The sequence below is a fragment of the Felis catus genome, chromosome B4 (assembly GCF_018350175.1).
Source record: "Felis catus isolate Fca126 chromosome B4, F.catus_Fca126_mat1.0, whole genome shotgun sequence".
Classification (NCBI taxonomy): domain Eukaryota; kingdom Metazoa; phylum Chordata; class Mammalia; order Carnivora; family Felidae; genus Felis; species Felis catus.
In genome coordinates this window covers 141,688,272-141,705,760 of record NC_058374.1, presented here as the reverse complement: position 1 = coordinate 141,705,760, position 17,489 = coordinate 141,688,272, and the positions used below count along the sequence as shown (strand labels likewise).

Below are 17,489 nucleotides of genomic sequence, written 5' to 3'. Positions count from 1 at the left end.
TCACCAAACTCCACACCCGAAAAACAAATAACCCAGTGAAGAAATGGGCAGAAAACATGAATAGACACTTCTCTAAAGAAGACATCCGGATGGCCAACAGGCACATGAAAAGATGTTCAACGTCGCTCCTCATCAGGGAAATACAAATCAAAACCACACTCAGATATCACCTCACGCCAGTCAGAGTGGCCAAAATGAACAAATCAGGAGACTACAGATGCTGGAGAAGATGTGGAGAAACGGGAACCCTCTTGCGCTGTTGGTGGGAATGCAAATTGGTGCAGCCACTCTGGAAAGCAGTGTGGAGGTTCCTCAGAAAATTAAAAATAGACCTACCCTATGACCCAGCAATAGCACTGCTAGGAATTTACCCAAGGGATACAGGAGTACTGATGCATAGGGGCACTTGTACCCCAATGTTTATAGCAGCACTCTCAACAATAGCCAAATTGTGGAAAGAGCCTAAATGTCCATCAACTGATGAATGGATAAAGAAATTGTGGTTTATATACACAATGGAATACTACGTGGCAATGAGAAAGAATGAAATGTGGCCTTTTGTAGCAACGTGGATGGAACTGGAGAGTGTGATGCTAAGTGAAATAAGCCATACAGAGAAAGACAGATACCATATGGTTTCACTCTTATGTGGATCTTGAGAAACTTAGCAGAAACCCATGGGGGAGGGGAAGGAAAAAAAAAAAAAAGAGGTTAGAGTGGGAGAGAGCCAAAGCATAAGAGACTGTTAAAAACTGAGAACAAACTGAGGGTTGATGGGGGGTGGGAGGGAGGGGAGGGTGGGTGATGGGTATTGAGGAGGGCACCTTTTGGGATGAGCACTGGGTGTTGTATGGAAACCAATTTGACAATAAATTTCATATATTGAAAAAAATAAAATAAAAATAAAATAAAAGTAAAAATATGGGGCACCTGGTGGCTCAGTCGGTTAAGCGTCTGACTTCGGCTCAGGTCATGATCTCATGGTTCATGAGTTCAAGCCCCACGTAGGGCTTTGTGCTGACAGCTCAGAGCCTAGAGCCTGCTTCAGATTCTGTGTCTCCCTCTCTCTCTGTTCCTCCCCTGCTCGCACACTCTCTCTCTCTCTCTCAAAAAGTAAATAAAGATTAAAAATTTTTTTTAAATAAATAAAGTAAAAATAAGATGCATTGATGGATGGGGACAGGAAAGGACAAATGTAGATATAGGATAAAACAGATATAAGAAAATATTAACTATTGATGTAGATTCTAGGCTGTAGGTAAAAGGATGGTCTTTGTACAGTTCATCTATCTTTTATGTATTTTTGAATATTTCATAATAGAATGTTTGAAAACATTTGATTGCACATCACTGTGTAAATAGCAGTTTATCTTGATGACTTATAAAATAGCATCTTAAACTCAATGACACATGATAATTGTAAAGGATAATTGTGTGGCTCATCAAGTATCCCTGTCCTTCATTTTCCCTGCAGTTAGGTTGTATCCATGTGACTAACTTTGGCCCTGGGACTGTGAATAAAATGTTGACACGTCACTTGTTGACCAAGGTGGTTAACAACTAATGGGCCTCATCAATCTCTTTTCCGCTGCCGGTGACCTCAGAGGCATGTATTCTGGGGGTTTAATGAAGGAGAGCCCCCCAGCTCTCCCACCAGTCCAGGCACGCGTGAAAAAGCCACTGGGGACTTGGAGGTTGTTACTCCAGCCTAGGCTAGCTTAGCCTAACTTTGGAACGGATTTTCATACAACTCGAATATACACGGCCTGTCTTACCAGTTATTGTCCTTACTCCAAACTCGCCCTTGGGTGAGGGGACTCTGCAGCCACATTTCAGGAGGCCACATTTCTGCAGGCAAGGCTCGGCCAACAGGGGACGCCAGAGGGACACGGGAGGCCAGAGAGGGAGAGGCGACCTGCCCGCTCAACCTCACTTCTCCCCCGTGGCAGAAAATGAAAAGGCACAGGTGGCTCGAATTACATGTTACAGGCGTTATCTAGTTTCGACAGACAGGCCTGAGTGAGCGTGCAAGGTAGCCCACGAGGGTGACAGAAATATTTGGGAGCGCCGGACCCTAGAGGCGATAGACACGGGCGTGGGCGCAGTCTGCACGCAGGTAACAGCTATGCTCCAGTGTCCGGACGCAAAGCCAGGACGTGACACCTCTGCAGGACCCCACACCTCGAGGCGACCCCAGGGAGGAGACCAGGAATCTCTAGAGAATGTTACAACTAGACTGGAATTCGTGTCCGACGGGTGGTAGGTAGTCAGCAACTACGCAATTTGGACTTGAACACCGGCCGCGTAGGCCCCCGCCCCACACCCCCCTCCAGCTCCCGCAGCGCCCTGGCAGCGCCCCCGGAAACCGCGGCGCCCCCGGAAGCCCCGACCCCAGCCTGGGCAGTCTTCCCCGAGTCTCTCCCGGCTCTACAGCCCTCCCCGGAAGTTCTTCCTCCTGGCTAGGGCCGCTCTGGCCCGCGCGGGCCCTTCTCGCTGGTGGACTCGGCGTCGCCCCGCCACACGACGCTCCTCCGGCCGCCAGGGTGCGGAGGCCGCGGCAGGGCCCCTCTAGCCCGCGGCGGCCGCTCGACTGCTCTGCGGCGCTCTCCCTTCCTGCGCCCAGGCCGCCGCCTTCGAGCAGTTCCCCCGGCAACGTCTCCGAGCCGTTCCCCCGGCAACGTCTCCGAGCCGTTCCCCCGGCAACGCTCTGCAGGCGCAGTCCCGGCCGCCATGGATTCGCTGTCGGGCGCTGGGCCTCGTCGGGCTCGCGGCCGCTTGGGCGAGGCGTCCCCTGGAGCGCGGGCTGCGGCGGCGCCCTGGGCGCGCTTCTCGGCCTGGCTGGAGTGCGTGTGCGTGGTCACCTTCGACCTGGAGCTAGGCCAGGCGCTGGAGGTGAGCGGGGCGGGGGGCCGGGCGGCGGGGCGGGCCTTCCTCTGTCGCCGCCGGCCGACTAGGGCCCGGCCATCGCCCCCAGGCGGCCTGAGCACTGCCCGCGCGAGAGGTACTGTCGGGCCCACCCCCCAGGTGGCCTCTTCCTCTTCTGAAGCCCCGCACCTGTCACCTCCTGGAAGGTGCCCCACCCCCGCTCCCGGCAAAAGCAGAAAAAAAAAAAATTGCCAAGACTTCCCATTGCGGTGCAGGAGAGAGGGGCCCCGCACTTGGGGAAACCAAGGATCTTTCCCGTAAAAATCTGTCCCGTCTTTCCCCTTTCCACCACTAGCCCTGATACCTTCCCTCCCCATTTGTTCCAGCCAGAATCCCAGGGGCCAACAAGGATTTGAAGTGCGTTGCCTCTGTTGCCGTCACCCCCTTCTAATTGTCCTTCAAAGTCCAACCTTTGTGGCTTCTCCTGCTTGAAATCCATCCACACCTCCTTGTTCGCTTACAGTCAGACCCGGACCCCTTGGAGTCACGTTGCAACCACACTAGTCATCTTTCTGTTCGCCAGCCGCACCCACCTCACCGGGCCTGGGCGTCCCCACTGCCTGTACCCCCCTCCCCCCCACCTCAAACAGCTTATCTTCCTCCACCTATAGATGAAAATGTGGTCTCCTCGGGGAGGGGAGGTCTTCCGCAGGCCTGTCACAATGGTCATTTCTCTGCTCTGAAAGCGGTGACCCACACCAGGGAGCTGAGCAGTGCAGGGGCGTCGCCAGGTTGTCAGAGAGCCTGACAGGTAGTTGCCAAGATGAGGCTCAGCAGCCATCCTTGGGGAAGCCAGTGAAGGCATGTTTTCTCAACCTTTGCTGAATTCCGAGAGCCTGCGGGGAACCCGAGTCTTCTAAACACAAAGGGCCTGCCCTTCCTGAGACCTTTTTGGATCCCAGTGCAGTGCCCAGGTCTCTGTGGAGACCCCACCCCCACCAGGCAGGCATTACTGTGATAGCCCCATTTGACCGAGGGACCTGAGCACAGAGGTGAGGTGAGGTGATCTGCCCAGTGTTACAGAGCCCACACTCATGCTGTTGCCCAAATTGTTCCCCATAAAATCACAAGAAAAGGCATTCTTACGTAAGTTTTTCTAGAACTTAACCGTTTAGAAAGCTAATTCTAAGCAAGTACCATTAAAGGCTCTGTGTGCCTGGGCTTCTGAGCCTTTGGTGAGGCTACACAGCTCTGGGAGGGGATGTTGGGGACCCAGAGCCCCTCAAAATCATCAAGTCTGTGCAGGAATCGGGCTGTCACTCTTATCAGTGCAGCCACAGTCTTTATCAGGTCTGCCTCTTGATCAGGGGTCATTTCAGCTGCATCTTCTGGCTTTTGAGGATGTCTTGGACTGCCTGAGCACCGGAAACACCCCGGCTCTGTGCTTGGCGCTGGGATGTGGACAGAACAGCCAGAGGCTGCCTTCCAGGAGCTCCTGGCCCACAGAAACCCCATGGACAAGTGCAGCTCAGAGGAAGGCATAGGGCTTGGCCAAATCTTGGAGGATGAGAAGGAGGCAGCCAGGCAGGGGAGAAGGGGCTGTTTCAGGTAACCCCTCCCTCAAAAAACCAGCAAGAACAAAGGCAAGGAGTTGTCCACTCACTCATCCGATAAACCCAAGTACTAAGTGGCTGCTGCCAGCCAGGCCCTGCAGCACCGGGGCTGGACACGGGGAACACTGACTTAAGTGAGAAGACAAGGCCCTGCCCCCCGGAGTTCACGTTCTGTGCTAGAGACACAGACAGTAAGTGGACAGGACACCCGCAGACACACAATACGGGGAGGGGGTTCCAAGCAGATGGGTGCACTGAAGCCTGTGGGTGAGGCAGGAGTCCCACTTGAGAGGAAGGCAGGCAGGGCCTAGTGGGGGGGGGATAAGAACATGCGGATCAGCCAAGGAGAGGGCCTGGCTCTGCCCTGGATGCCCAACTTCGGCTGGAGGCCCAGAGAGCCCCTCTCCGCTGTGGTGTTGACGTCCTTCCCGGACAGAGCTCCTGCACAGTCTCAGGACCCTTTCTAGTCAAAAGTCATCGAGGATCCCAAAAAGTTTTTTGTGTTGGCGACACCTATCAGCGTTTACCAGAAGTTAAAACTGAGAAAATTTTAAAATACTTATTAAGCTATTGTAAAAAACAAAACCAAATGAAAAACAAATTATGTGTTAACATAAATATTTTCAGGAAAACAGCCATATTTTGCAAAACAAAATTTAGTGAGAGGAGTGGCATCATTGACACTTCTACAAACCTTTTTAATACCTGGCCAGAGAGAAGGCAGCCGGCCTCCCGCGTGGGTTCTGCTGTGCGTGCCGTGACAGTGTGCGTTACAACCTCCGGAAGCATCAGTGCATGTGTGAGGGTACAGCTTGGGCGTCAGAGTCCTGAGGCACCTGGGCATTCTCAAGGGACACTTCACGTCTGTCTTCCTCGGGGAAGACTGCGTCCCAGGAGCAGCGGCTGTGCTGACTGTCTCGGGCAGAGAGGACAAGGCCCTCATGGGCCTACGGGGATGTGGTCCTCAGGCAGCACGACTCCTTGCTTCCTGCCTTTCTCTGAGGGTCTACTCCACTTCTTCCCCCATCGAGGCGTGGCTCAGTTTGGCCTTCCCTCTGGTCTCCATTCTCAGGAGAGACTGCACCAGGCCATAAACGTGTGCTGTCACCAATTTTTCCAGTGGGGTCCGTGGACATAGATGCAGAGGCCAAGGTGGCCTGCTTAGATGCTGCAAGACTCCTGTCAGACCCCTGGTCTCAGTGCAGAGGGTCCATTGCCCCAGCTGCCAGGCACCTGCCTTTCCTTGGCCTTGACACACATGAGGGCTTGGCCTGAGTGGTCCTGTGGCCCTGCCCCTCCAAGCCCTCCCAAGGTTCCTCTGTGGGTCCAGTCCCATAGACAAAATGCCCTTCGATCTTATTGCCTCCTTAGCTGACATGTCCTTGAAGTTGCCACACGACCTGCCTGTTCTGTTATCCCTCAAATATGTGTTTTCACACACGTCATAAATACTGTATCTGGTGAGGGTATAGTCCCTGCCGGGGCCAGGAGACCAAAGTATCTGGGACATGGTCCCTGTCCTCAGGACACTTGGTGTGCAGCAGAGGAGACAAAATGGGAGCACAGCAGCAAGCCCGAGCATAAAAGGACAAGAAGCTACGTCATTCCGACAGTGCAAACCCCAGAACCTGGCGCTTTGCTCTGGGGGCTCAGGGAACACCCCAGGAAAAATCTCAGCTTAAACCCAACTCCTCCTCAGTGTTAGAGTTTGGGGGACAGAGCAAGGGGCCCATGCACACAGGCCCTTGGCTCCTGGCCCATTGTAGACTCCCAGCACTGCCTCTTCCTGACAGCACAAGCCAGGGCAGCAGCAAGGCCCACGGTACGCCTGCTCCCCAGAAGTCCCCTTGAGGCCCACTGAGGGTGAGGGCTGTGGGGCTCCCTGCCATTTTGGTCCCCGACAACGAAACCCATTCTGGCCACGGGCCTGTGCATGGAGTTGCTGAGCCTGAGAGCCAAGCCTCAGCCCCCTGCCCCTCTGGGGCGTGGCCTGCCTCCTAGATCACTAAGGGCCTGCTTCTGACATGGCTGGGGCCCACGGTGTTCTCCTGGGGCTCTCGCTCCAGGTGGGGCACGAGCCAGAAGCTCCTGGATCCCCGAACGGCAGAGGTTGGGGTGAAAGCACTCAAGGTGCTGTTGACAGGCAGGGATGCCGCTGTCTCGGATGACACCTGAATCGAAACCAGGAGATGAGGTTGACAAGTCCCGTCTAGGGGAGCAAGTCTGGGGATGGTACAGCCCGAGACTCTGGCTGAGTAGAGGGGTTCAGGAGGTGGAGAGCAGGAGGGGCAGGGGCCAGCAAGCAGGGCCATGTAATCACACTCCAGAAGGAAGAGGAGGCCACGGGGGGGCTCTGAAAACCACCTTCTGAAGCTGTGGGGGCAGACCTTGGAGATGGTGGAGGCAGGGGGGCCACCACAGTCTGCATGAGGGGTCTGAGGAGGGAGTTGGGGAGCTTGCCCAGGTGTGGCAGCCAAGGCAGGGGAAGGATAGTGTGGTCTTGTGCTGAGAAGGGCCCAGAGGGAGCCCAGGGAAGAGGAGGGGGGGGCAAGGGACAGACTCCTGCCAACCAGCATGGCACTGCCTGCCCAGCCGATGTTACCCGGTGCTTGTGTCCCTGCAGCTGGTGTACCCCAGTGACTTCCGGCTCACGGACAAGGAGGTGGGTCCTGGCCTGTTGGGAACGGATGTGGCCCTGCACTGAGCCAGGCCTCACCGGGTTTCCTGTGTTTCAGAAAAGCAGCATCTGCTACCTGTCTTTTCCCGACTCCCACTCAGGTAGGCAGCCCCAACTGGGATGTCAGCTCTGGGGCTGGCGGGAAACAGGAAGGAGGTGGGAGGTGAGGCTGTCCCAGAGCCCCGCCAGCCCCACTCCCCTCTCTACACTGCCTCAGTGGTGGTCACGTTCCCAGATTCTCGTGGAAAGAAGGGTCTCTGGGCAGAGGGATGGACGGATCTGGTGCCCTTTACTTCAACACAGCGGCCACCAGGACCTGGGACCTGGCCTTTGCTCTTGTCCAGGCAGGCCTGTTTTTCTGTCCCATGCAAGCTGACTGGGCCCCACACCAGAGTGTCCCAGTATCCCACCTGTGCTAGTTGACAGCACGGATGCTTTGGGGCTGTCCCTGGTGCTTCTGTGTGCTGTGTTTATTGTGAAACTCTCAGGGGCATGAATTAGGACACAGCCTTCCTGGCAAGCTGGGCTTTCGTCTCTGGTTCCACCCTGACACAGTCTGGTGGGGGCTGCCTCCCTTCCCAGGCTGCCTCGGAGACACTCAGTTCAGCTTCCGCATCCGGCAGTGTGGTGGGCAGAGGAGCCCCTGGCATGCGGAAGACAGACATTACAACAGTGGGGCTCCCGTGTCCTTGCAAGTGAGTGTGGCTGCCTCTCCCCACAGGCCAGGGTGGGACTGGTGTGAGCAGCCCCTTTAGGGCACCTGGGCTCTGTGTGGGAGGACAGGCACTGGCCAGGCCCAGCCAGTAGGCTTTCCAAGCGCCACCAGCCCCTCTGCGCCTGCAGCACAGGCGCCCCCACCTCCTCTGGCTGTCAAGTCCCGCCAGAGTTGCCAGAGTTGTTTCATCATCCTGGCCTCTGCTGGGGTTAGGCTCACTCTTCCGGGGACTCTCCAGGGTCCCTGGAGCTTTTCGGTGCATTGTGTGTGCGGCAGGGCGTGGCCCAGTGTGTGGAGGCCAGCGTAAGCCTCCGGTGCACCCAGGCCCCGGAGCTGCAGGGACCGCCGTGTTTGCAGGGACCTTCTCTGCAGAGGTGTCACCCACCTTCTGAGCCCAGGACTCTCCTGGCTGGGGAGAGCTGTAGCAGCCTTGGCAGGGAGTTGGGTGGGCGGGACGGAGCGTGGGCAGTGGGCTCAGCCTGGCTGACACTGCTCCCCTTCCAGAGGGAGCCGGCACACTACTTTGGTTATGTGTACTTCAGGCAGGTGAAGGACAGCTCCGTGAAGAGGGGCTACTTCCAGAAGGTGAGCCACCTGGCTGCTCGGGGGTGGTGCTGCTATAAGGCAGGGCTGGTAGCCATCAGGACAGATGGACCAATAGGCTGGGGGTCCTGACCTTCCAGTAGTGCCCACTCCTCCTGCAGCCCCCAGCCACTTGGCACTGGGCAGAGCTCACTGCCCTGGGCCACATAGGCCGCCCCACCTGGGGGCAAGGGGTGGGGGATGGGTGCCGCTGTACCCAGCTCTCCTGCTGGCCTTTTGGGGCATGGGCTCTGCTGCTTGCTCCTTGCTGCTGACTGGGGAGGGGCCCTCGTCACGCTTTCAAGATTAGGAGAACTTCCACCTTGAACTCAGACACCATAAGCAAAAGCTGCTTGCCTCCTGGGAAGATCACCCCAGAAATCTTGGCCACGTACATTTTCCTGAGAAGGCCCAGGGTCCAGCCCCACTCTGCTGTCGCCTGAGGTTTCCCTGTCTCATCAGAGGCAGGCTTTGGGTTTTCTCCTAATAAGCCTGGGGTCCAAGTTGGGCCATTTCTGGGGACAGGTGTCCTGTGGGGTTTGTGGGATGTACTGCCCCGGGCAGACTCTGGCTGAGCCAGGCCTCAGGGGTCCCTGCAGACTCCTGAGTGGCTGGGATTCCATCTCACCGGCCCGGCGCGCCCTGCAGTCTCTGGTGCTGGTATCCCGCCTGCCCTTCGTCCGGCTGTTCCAGGCGCTGCTGGGCCTCATTGCCCCTGAGTACTTCGACAGGCTGGCACCGTGCCTGGAAGCGGGTGAGTGGCTGTCAGGTCCTGCCAGAGTGGTTTCATCATCCTGGCCGTAGCCCCCAGTGGCTTCAACAGGCACCTGCTGCTTGGGGCAGGCTCCTGACGCTGGCCACCTGTGTCCACAGTGTGCAGTGAGATTGACCAGTGGCCCGCCCCCACGCCTGGGCAGACCCTGAAGCTGCCTGTCATGGGAGTAGTCCTCCAGGTGAGCCTGGCTGGCTGGGTTGGGAAGGCCGCAGGTTCATGGGGACACCCACTCCCAGCTGGCGTCTGTTCCTTTTGTTCCCCCAGGTTCGCATCCCGTCCAGGGTGGACAAGCCAGAATACAGTCCTCCGAAGCAGTGCAGCCATGAGGTAGGGGTGCCACTCCTGGGCCCGGGGCCTCACACCTGCCTCAAACCTCCCACCTCCTCGGGCCTCCCCGCCCCACTTGTTAGGGGCCCTGTGGGGGTGGGGGTGGGGGTGCAGGGCAGGGGCCACGGCCCCCAGTGCTCTCCTGGGGTGAGGGGTGCTGCTTGCGGCTTTGGGGATGCCAGCCTTGCCCTCGGCCTCACCCTGCCCGCCCCTCGTCTCAGAGTCTGCTGCCCACCCCAGTGGTCCTTGCCAGTGTCCACGAACTGGACCTGTTCAGGTGAGCCCGGCAGGCTGCCGCCTGCTACCTGAATACATGGGGAGGGGTTCCCCGAGGTAGACCCTGTGCAGGGCGGGGGCCGCCTATCAGGAAGGAACCCTTGGCCAGTTCCATGAGGGACAATTATACAGAAGAAGAGCCCAGGATCCCGGTGCCTCTACCTAGAGGAGGTGGGCACGGTGGGCAGGAAGGTTCCAGAGGTCAGGTGCAGGGAGGGAGCAGCTGTGTTGGGAGATACTCGCTACCTGAGGCTACTCCTCTCCAGGCAGGTCTATGAGGGAGCCAGGCTTTGGAGACTGAGCCGCCCTGCCCAAGAGGCAGGGCAGGGCCAGGCAGGCACGCCGGCGGAGTGGGGGGCGACCCTAGACACCCCTCGGCATGGCCTCATGTCCTCACTGCCTTCCCTCCAGGGCAGTGCCAGGTGTGGGCGGGTCGGGGCTGGCAGGCTCTGCCCCCGCTGGGCTTCCCTGACCGCCCCCGCCCCGCACAGGTGTTTCCAGCCAGTGCTGACCCACGTGCAGACTCTGTGGGAGCTCATGCTCCTGGGGGAGCCCCTGCTGGTCCTGGCGCCCTCACCCGCCATGGCCTCCGACCTGGTGCTGGCTCTGATCAGGTATGCCGGGCGGCACAGGGCGGGGCTGGCCGGGGCACTGGACCGGCCCCTGCCGTGTTTACTGGCCCTGCCACGCTCCCCCCCCGCCCTGCCGCCCCACAGCTGCCTGCAGCCCCTCAAGTTCTGCTGTGACTACCGCCCCTATTTCACCATCCATGACAGCGAGTTCAAGGAGTTCACCACACGCACACAGGCCCCGTGAGTCCCCCGTCTGTGCCCTGTCCCCAGCCTGCTGTATTCCACCTCCCTGGGCCTGCTTCTGCCTCTTCTCTCTCTCTTCTCTCCTCTCTCTAGACCAAACGTGGTCCTGGGAGTCACAAACCCTTTCTTTATCAAAACACTCCAGCACTGGCCCCACATCCTCCGTGTTGGAGAGCCCAAGATGTCAGGTGAGGCTGGCCTGTCCTCTGCCCAGGGGACCTGGGAAGGTGGGGTGAGGGGCTCAGAGGCCCACCCAGAGAGGAGCCTCAAGGGCCCTGAGCCTGTGAGTGGCAGAGCTGCGGCACTGAGGCCCAGCCACTGCCGTGTTTCGTAGGGGATCTTCCTAAGCAGGTCAAGCTGAAAAAGCCCTCTAGGCTGAAGACCCTGGACACCAAGCCAGGTGTGTGCCCTTGGCGGGAGCCCTCCTCTCCTCCAGAACCCAGGCAGTAGGCTCTGAGTTCTCGGGGAGCCTTCTCTGCTTCACAGGGCTGGAGAGGGGAATAGATGTGCAGGTGCATCCAGAGGGGGTAGGGCTGTGGGGGGTGGGAGGGGGCCCTTCGGCTGGGGGCCACTTCTGCCCTCCCGAAGGGTTGGGGCTGTGGGGGGAGGCCTGGCTCTGCCCTCCCTAGGAGGTGGGGCTGTGGGGGGGTGCCCCCCCCCCGCCCTTGGGAGGGGGTGGGGGCAGCGGGGATGGGGCCAGCTCTGCCCTCCTGCCAGGCCTCTACACGGCTTACTCCGCCCACCTCCACCGAGACAAGGCGCTGCTGAAGCGGCTGCTCAAGGTACAGGCTGGGGGGGGGGGGGCTCGGAGGTGGGGAAGTGTGAAGCTCTGCCTTGGATTCGAGCCCACGCCTCCCCCGCTCCCTTAGGGCCTGCAGAAGAAGAGGCCGTGGGACACACAGACAGCATCGCTGAGGCGGCACCTCCTGGAGCTCACCCACAGCTTCATCATCCCCCTGGTGAGGCCCAGGGCAGGAGGGGGAGGGGAGCGGAGGGCCACGGCCCTGGTTCACTCCCCTCCCCTTCCCTGCCAGGAGCACTACATGGCCAGCCTCATGCCCCTGAAGAAGAGCATCACACCTTGGAAGGTTCGGGTCCAGGTGGCATCTGGGGAGGGTCCGGGAGGAAGGTAAGGGAGGAGGTCATGGGTACGCAGGAGGCTCCAGGGCTCCAGGCTGTCCCCACACATGCCAGACGTCCCTCAGAGGACAGAAGAACGGGGCCCACCCCGGAGGGGCTCGAGGCCCTCCTCTCTGAGAAGGGCCATCCTGGGATCTGTCCTGGGAAGGGTGGGGGCTGGGGGTCCTCACGTGGCTGAGGAGTATGGCAGCGAAGGGTCCTGGCCAGCCGAGGTGCGGGGCCTGTGAGGCTGCGTCCCCCACCTCCCCGCGCTCACCAGGCCCCTGTCTCAGACTCCTCCCCAGATCCGCCCCTTCCGCCAGGATGACTTCCTGCGCAGCCTGGAGCACGCAGGGCCCCAGCTCACCTGCATTCTCAAGGGCGACTGGCTGGGCCTGTACAGGTGGGTGGATGGCAGGTGGCCTGGGGCCCCTGCAGTGGTCGGTGTAGACCCTGCCCTCACCCAGAGTCAGTCCACGGCTGCTGTATCTCATCCCCCACAGGCGGTTTTTCAAGTCCCCCCACTTTGATGGCTGGTACCGGCAGCGGCACAGAGAGATGGCCCATAAGCTGGAGGCCTTGCACCTTGAAGCTATCTGTGAGGCGGTAAGTGGGGGAGCTGGGGCTGGGGGAGGAAGTGGGGGTGTGCAAGCCCCTGGGGCAGGGGGCGGGCCCTGGTGATGGCTGGCTCCGTCTTATTCCCAGCAGAACATTGAGACCTGGATGAAGGACAAGTCTGAAGTGGAGGTCGTGGACCTAGTCCTGAAGCTTCGGGAGAAGCTGGTGAGATGCCTCCTGGCCCTGTCCAGCCTCTGCCAGCCGGATGTGGAGTCACCTGCCCCTGACCACCACTGCCCCTGCAGGTGCAGGCACAAGGCCACCAGCTCCCGGTGAAGGAGGCGACGCTTCAGCGGGCACAGCTGTACATCGAGACAGCCATCGGCTCTTTGCCCAAGGACCTGCAGGCTGTCCTGTGCCCCCCCTAGGACAGAGCCAAAGGGCAAGGTCCAGGGATCTGGGTCTGGCCCAGCTTTCTTATCCTCAGTGAGAGGTGGTCCCAACCAAGCGCGAGCTCCCTGCCGCTGCTCCCCAGCCTTGGCCTCCTGTCAGCACCACTGTTGTTCCAGCAGTAAAGGTGGCATTTGGAACCACAGCCTGGCCCCTGACTATTGGCGGATCACATGCTGGCCAGAGCCTCACCTCCCCCTGGGTCCCACCTGCCCTCTGCAGGGCCTGAGGGCTGGGAGGCGGAGCTGGCTGGGAGCCCTCACTGCTCTGGGCACATGGCTACCCGCCCCCTGTGGTGCCCACCTGCCCAAGCCCTGCAGGCCCTGTCCTCCAGCCCCACCAGGCTGCCCAGCCCGAGACGGAAGGAGGCAGCTGTTAGGCAGACCCCTCTTCTCATGCAGCCACCCACCCATCCTGTGGGGGAGGGGGGTACCTCGCTGTGGTCACTGGCTTGGGATGGGCAAAGGCCTGTTTGCAGGGGTGGAGCTCTGCCCTGTAGTTTGCTGGGAGGCTGCCAGGGGGGTCTGGGGCATCATCCTGGATATCACTCTTGGCATACCCGACTGGGCACCCTCTCTGCTCCGCCCAGTGCTGCTTCCTGGCTGACAGGCCCTCGAGCTATGTCCCCTGTGTCCATCCACCCCCACGTGCAGCAGGAGGGGTCCTGGACTCAAGCCTCACCGGGTCCTCTCGGCCAGAGCCCTGCTGCCACAGCCTCGGAGCACCAGGCTGCTTGGCAAGGCACAGAAGGCCCAGAGGTGCGCCATGGTAGAGTGCCGGGCCCGGCGCTGCCCTGGCTTAGCGCAGGTGACGGTGCTGTCGGCCAGCGGGTGGGTGGGCGTGAGGTGTGGACCGAGCGCCGTGGGCCGTCAGGTAAGTCTCCCGACCTCCCGACTTCATCCAAGAGGTGAGGCTGTGTGGGCGCCTGGCTGGTCTTGGCCACCTCCCTGCACGGTGAGTGGGCGTGGGCTGGGCGAGCTGTTCCCCTTCCGCGTGCCTGTAGATCCGAGTACTCACTGACCACTGCGCCCCTTCTGTGCTGGGCTTGGCAGAGTCACCAGATGACAGTGGCCGCTGGTCTCAGAAATGTTGGTGTCGACTTGTGCAGCCCTGACTGGCCTAGGACAGCCTGTCACTGCCGCCATTCTGCAGGCAGCTGAGCCCAGTCTGGCACAGGGTCCAAGGACACGGCTGTGAATTAGGCAGAACGGAATAGAGCCGGGCGGAGGCGCAGATCCACTTTTGCAGGACTGGGCTGGAGCTGCGGGTCAGAGGCCCTACACTGGCCCCAAATGCCACTCTGGCCTCCCTGCCCTGGCTGTCAGCCTGGAGGGGAAGCCTCCTTATCCAGGATGTGGTGTTCAAGGGGGTCTGCAAAGACACCAACACCTTCTTTGTGACTGGCTCTCTAGTGTGCCAGCTAGGGACAGGGCCAGTCCTGGGCCTGGGCCCCCAGAGGGCCATGGCTTCAAGGTATGTGGGTGGCTTGGGAAGTTGACCTGGGCCCCTCTCTCGGCTGTGACCCCAACTGTGAGGGGTATGCTCCAAGCATCACTCTAGCTTGTGCTTGCCACGCTGTGGGCCGGGGAAGCACAGGCTGCAGGGAAGGGGCTGGGAGGGGCCTTCTCCAAACCCCCAGTGACCTCCCGGATGGCCCAACCAGGTTCTCCCAATTCCCTGAGCCCTCCTGTGTGGTGGAGGCCCCGTGGCTGTCCCTCATAGTTCATCCCAAGGACCACTGTGGGCAGGAGCTCGGCGGAGGGACTCCCGGAAGGCTGGGCGATGCAGCCCAGGGCGGAGAGTCCAAGGCTGAAGTGTGGAGGTGTGAGGACGCATCTCTCCTGGAGCCACGAAGGGGGTCCCTCTTCCTTGTAGCCTGACCTCTGGGCACAGTACAGCCTTGGTGGGGGGGGGGTCTCTGGGGTGTTTTGGTTGGTCAGCGAGGGCTCTTGAGGTTGGAAGGCTGTGTGTGGTGGCTGTGGGGACGCCAGTCAGCCACACCAGGGACAGGAAGGACGGTCATCACCCCCCAGCTTCCTGTGCTTTATTTAAAGATTCCCTTTTAGTCTGGGATAGTGGCCTTCCCACATTTTTGGTATTAAAATGTTCTTCTGTGACCATGCTTGTCTTTTAACTTCCTTTTTTGATAAAAAGTTGGCATCCTTGTCAGACCCTAGTAATTTTAGGGTCCTCTGCAGTGGGGATTGGGTAAGCCAGGGTATGAATGCAGTTCAGGGCTAAAGGAGAGAAGGTTTGGCCTGGCTGGTTGGGGTGGAGGGCGGCTGAGATGCTGAAAGAACAAGACATTCTTCTAATGCTCTTAATGGCTTCATCTCGTTGGGGGAGTTCTTGATCACTGGGGGTGGGGGGAGCTGAAGGGGAGGAGATGCTTGAGGGTGTGTGGAGGTGCCGGAGGAAGTGAACAGGAGCAAGTGAACAGTGCGAGGAGGAGCTGGGGCAGGGAGGGGGCATGCTGGTGTAGGAGTGTGGGTCAGGGTTTGGGAAATGTCCCCATCTCTTCTCTGGGTCCCCAACTGCTGCCCAGCACACGCCATCCAGTGGTGGGAGACTGCACGTATCTCAAGTCCAGGCACTGAAAGTCCTGATGCTGGACCTGGATACAGGTCCCCAAAGACCCTCTGGAAGTAGGTGAGGAGGGAGAAGGGCCGCTGGGGGCTGATGCCAAGTCGAGAGGCTGCTCCCAGCAGGCTCGCTCCTCCCCTGAGACACTGGGGGGCTGAGGCTCCAGGGAACTGGTCAAGGCGCAGGCCTCCCCGCCCCCCGGGGAGAGCAGGGGTGTTGCCGGCCCGACCCCCATCTGAGGTGACGGTACTAGTGCCGAACCTGCTTCGGAGCCAACCGAGAGGGGTTCAGACGTGTCGGGTGGCTCGGAGCGCTCCCCTGGCGCTGAGGCCTGAGCTCCCGAGTGAACCCGGGCGCTCCCAGGGTGGTGCCAGGCGGGGGGTGGGGGGCGCACTCTGCCTGCAGTGAACCGGGGCTCGAACGCTGCCTAACATACCCTGCGCTGCGGCGCACTCGCTGCGGGCGCGGGTACGGGGTACGGGGTATTCGCGGCGAGGGCGGGGGGCGGGGGGCGGGGGGCGGGGCCCTCCCTCCTCCTCCCTCCTCCTCCCTCCTCCTCCCTCCTCCTTCCCCCCCCTTCCCGCCCCTCTCTCCTCCCCTTGCCCTCGTCCTCCTCCCCGCCCCTCCCTCCTCCCCCTCCTCCGCCTCCTCCCTGTCCCTCTTCCACCCCGCTCTCCCCGCCCTCCCCCTCTCCCCGTCGGGGGCGGGGCCGCTGCTCCCGCGCGCTCCGGCCCCTCCTCGGCCACACAAAGGCCCGTCTCCATGGCAGCCGCGCGGGCCGGAGCGCAGCGCCGATCGCGGCCCGGGCGCCATCGAGCCTCGGCGGCGGACGTGCAGGTATCGCGGTGGGGGTAAGGGCCCACGGTGCGCCCGCGCGGGTCGGGGGGCTTCGCCGTTAGCGCCGCCCTGTCCCAGCCTGCGCGCCCTGGGCGCGGGGACCCGGGGCAGCTGCGGCTCCGCGGAGGGCGATCGGGCCTCGGCCGCCGTCCGTGTGTCCTCGGCTCTTCCAGGTGGCCGGGGAGGCCCGCGGCGCCGGGGGCGAGCGGGCTTGGCCCGGCCGAGGGCCCCCAGCCGGGCGCCGCGCCCTCTGGACCGCTCGGACCCTTTCTGGTTCCGGACCCTCCCTCCCCGCCCAGGCCTCCCACCTCTCCAGCCACTGAGATCCGTGGGCAGGGCTGCAGTTGTCCCTGCTGTGCAAGAGCTCGGGACCCCCAGCCACCTGCCCCCACCCCGGCAGCGGTTCCGGGGTGTCTCAGCCCAGGCTTCCCCAGGGGAGTGACCGGCAGTCAGGGCTTGGCTACCCGGCCCCCCCCCCCAACCTTTCCCCACACACCCGCTGGGGCTGCTTTTGAGGAGGGCTTCGGCTGGGACCACCCTGTGAGCCCCCTGGTCTGTGCTTGGCCCCGGCAAGAAGGTTGGCAGCAAGCGTTCTGTCTTGGGACTAAGGGCAGCTTAGCACCGACCCCGGAGTACCTGACGAGTCCTGGTGGCCCTGGGCCTGCTTGCGTCTCCCCAGGGCCTGCTAAGGCCGCTCCTGGTGTGCTTGATTGGAATAGTGTTTATTACTGAGAAAATCTCAGACTGTGGGGGGGGGGGGAGCATACCCAGTCCCTGGGCCCTCCCCTCACCCTCTGACCCTACATTTCTGCTGCTTCCTCCTGCGGGAAGCCCTCCTGGATGAGCTTCTCCCCACCCCTCTGTGCTCAGGCTGATTGGCAGATTTCTGGGGTCCCTGAGCTCAAGGGCCCCGGAGTTTCCTGCCACGTCACGAAGGCTTCTCTTCCCAGCAACTTGGAAAAGGAAGGAAGGGGTCCATCTGTCCCCTCTGCCTGTGGCAGTAGACAGGACGGGGGCGGGGGCGTGAAGCAGGGCCCCAAAGCTAGTGGAATATCCTGGGCCTTGGAGGATTTTCTAGCGCATGCCTGCTGCGGGAGAGCTCTCTCTTCCATGTCGAACTTAAGCCCCTGTGCCCTCCCCAAACCCAGGGCTGGGCCCTGTGAGAGCGGAGCGGTGCAGGTCGGCCCATGCCCAGATGTTACCCTGGCGTGTCCGGGAGAGGCCGTCTGAGAGTCTGAAAGTTGGACAGCTAGCACGAGCGGCCATCCCTCTGCCCTGAGGAGAGGGTCCCTAGGAG

At 60.8% G+C, this 17,489-nt stretch overlaps 2 protein-coding genes across 7 annotated transcripts in view; both read left to right on the top strand.

The window, feature by feature from the left end:
• Positions 1-2,645: 2,645 nt before the first annotated feature.
• On the top strand, positions 2,646-14,889 carry DENND6B (DENN domain containing 6B). 5 transcript variants are annotated; one of them, XM_019835773.3, is made up of 20 exons: positions 2,647-2,892; positions 7,102-7,140; positions 7,214-7,256; positions 7,738-7,850; positions 8,375-8,455; positions 9,101-9,206; positions 9,326-9,405; positions 9,492-9,554; positions 9,776-9,831; positions 10,322-10,444; positions 10,547-10,642; positions 10,739-10,833; positions 10,980-11,045; positions 11,363-11,427; positions 11,515-11,604; positions 11,680-11,733; positions 12,058-12,167; positions 12,268-12,370; positions 12,470-12,547; positions 12,628-14,889. In XM_019835773.3, the coding sequence occupies exons 1-20, from the start codon at positions 2,731-2,733 to the stop codon at positions 12,748-12,750; spliced, it is 1,746 nt and encodes a 581-aa protein (XP_019691332.2). In that variant the 5' UTR covers positions 2,647-2,730; the 3' UTR covers positions 12,751-14,889. The 5 variants fall into 5 exon arrangements, with proteins under 5 accessions (XP_011282669.2, XP_019691332.2, XP_019691333.2 ...); XM_011284366.3 differs by having other exon boundaries at positions 2,648-2,892; positions 12,473-12,547; XM_011284367.4 differs by lacking the exon at positions 7,214-7,256 and having other exon boundaries at positions 2,646-2,892; positions 8,413-8,455.
• A 1,165-nt stretch (positions 14,890-16,054) lies between these two features.
• The window catches only part of PLXNB2 (plexin B2), a 28,971-nt gene continuing 27,536 nt past the window's right edge, over positions 16,055-17,489 (top strand). Inside the window, exon 1 of one of the 2 annotated variants that reach the window (XM_045062572.1) lies at positions 16,055-16,192. The gene's annotated coding sequence lies outside the window, so the exon portion shown is untranslated. The remainder of the gene's footprint in view (positions 16,193-17,489) is intronic. The other variant, XM_045062575.1, reaches the window with a different exon arrangement.

Coding starts and splice junctions, on each gene's coding strand:
- DENND6B (XM_019835773.3), top strand. CDS start 2,731: ATGGATTCGCTGTCGGGCGCTGGGCCTCGTCGGGCTCGCGGCCGCTTG. Junction 10,445..10,546: donor CTGGTGCTGGCTCTGATCAG/GTATGCCGGGCG, acceptor GCCGCCCCACAG/CTGCCTGCAGCCCCTCAAGT. Junction 11,605..11,679: donor ACAGCTTCATCATCCCCCTG/GTGAGGCCCAGG, acceptor CTTCCCTGCCAG/GAGCACTACATGGCCAGCCT.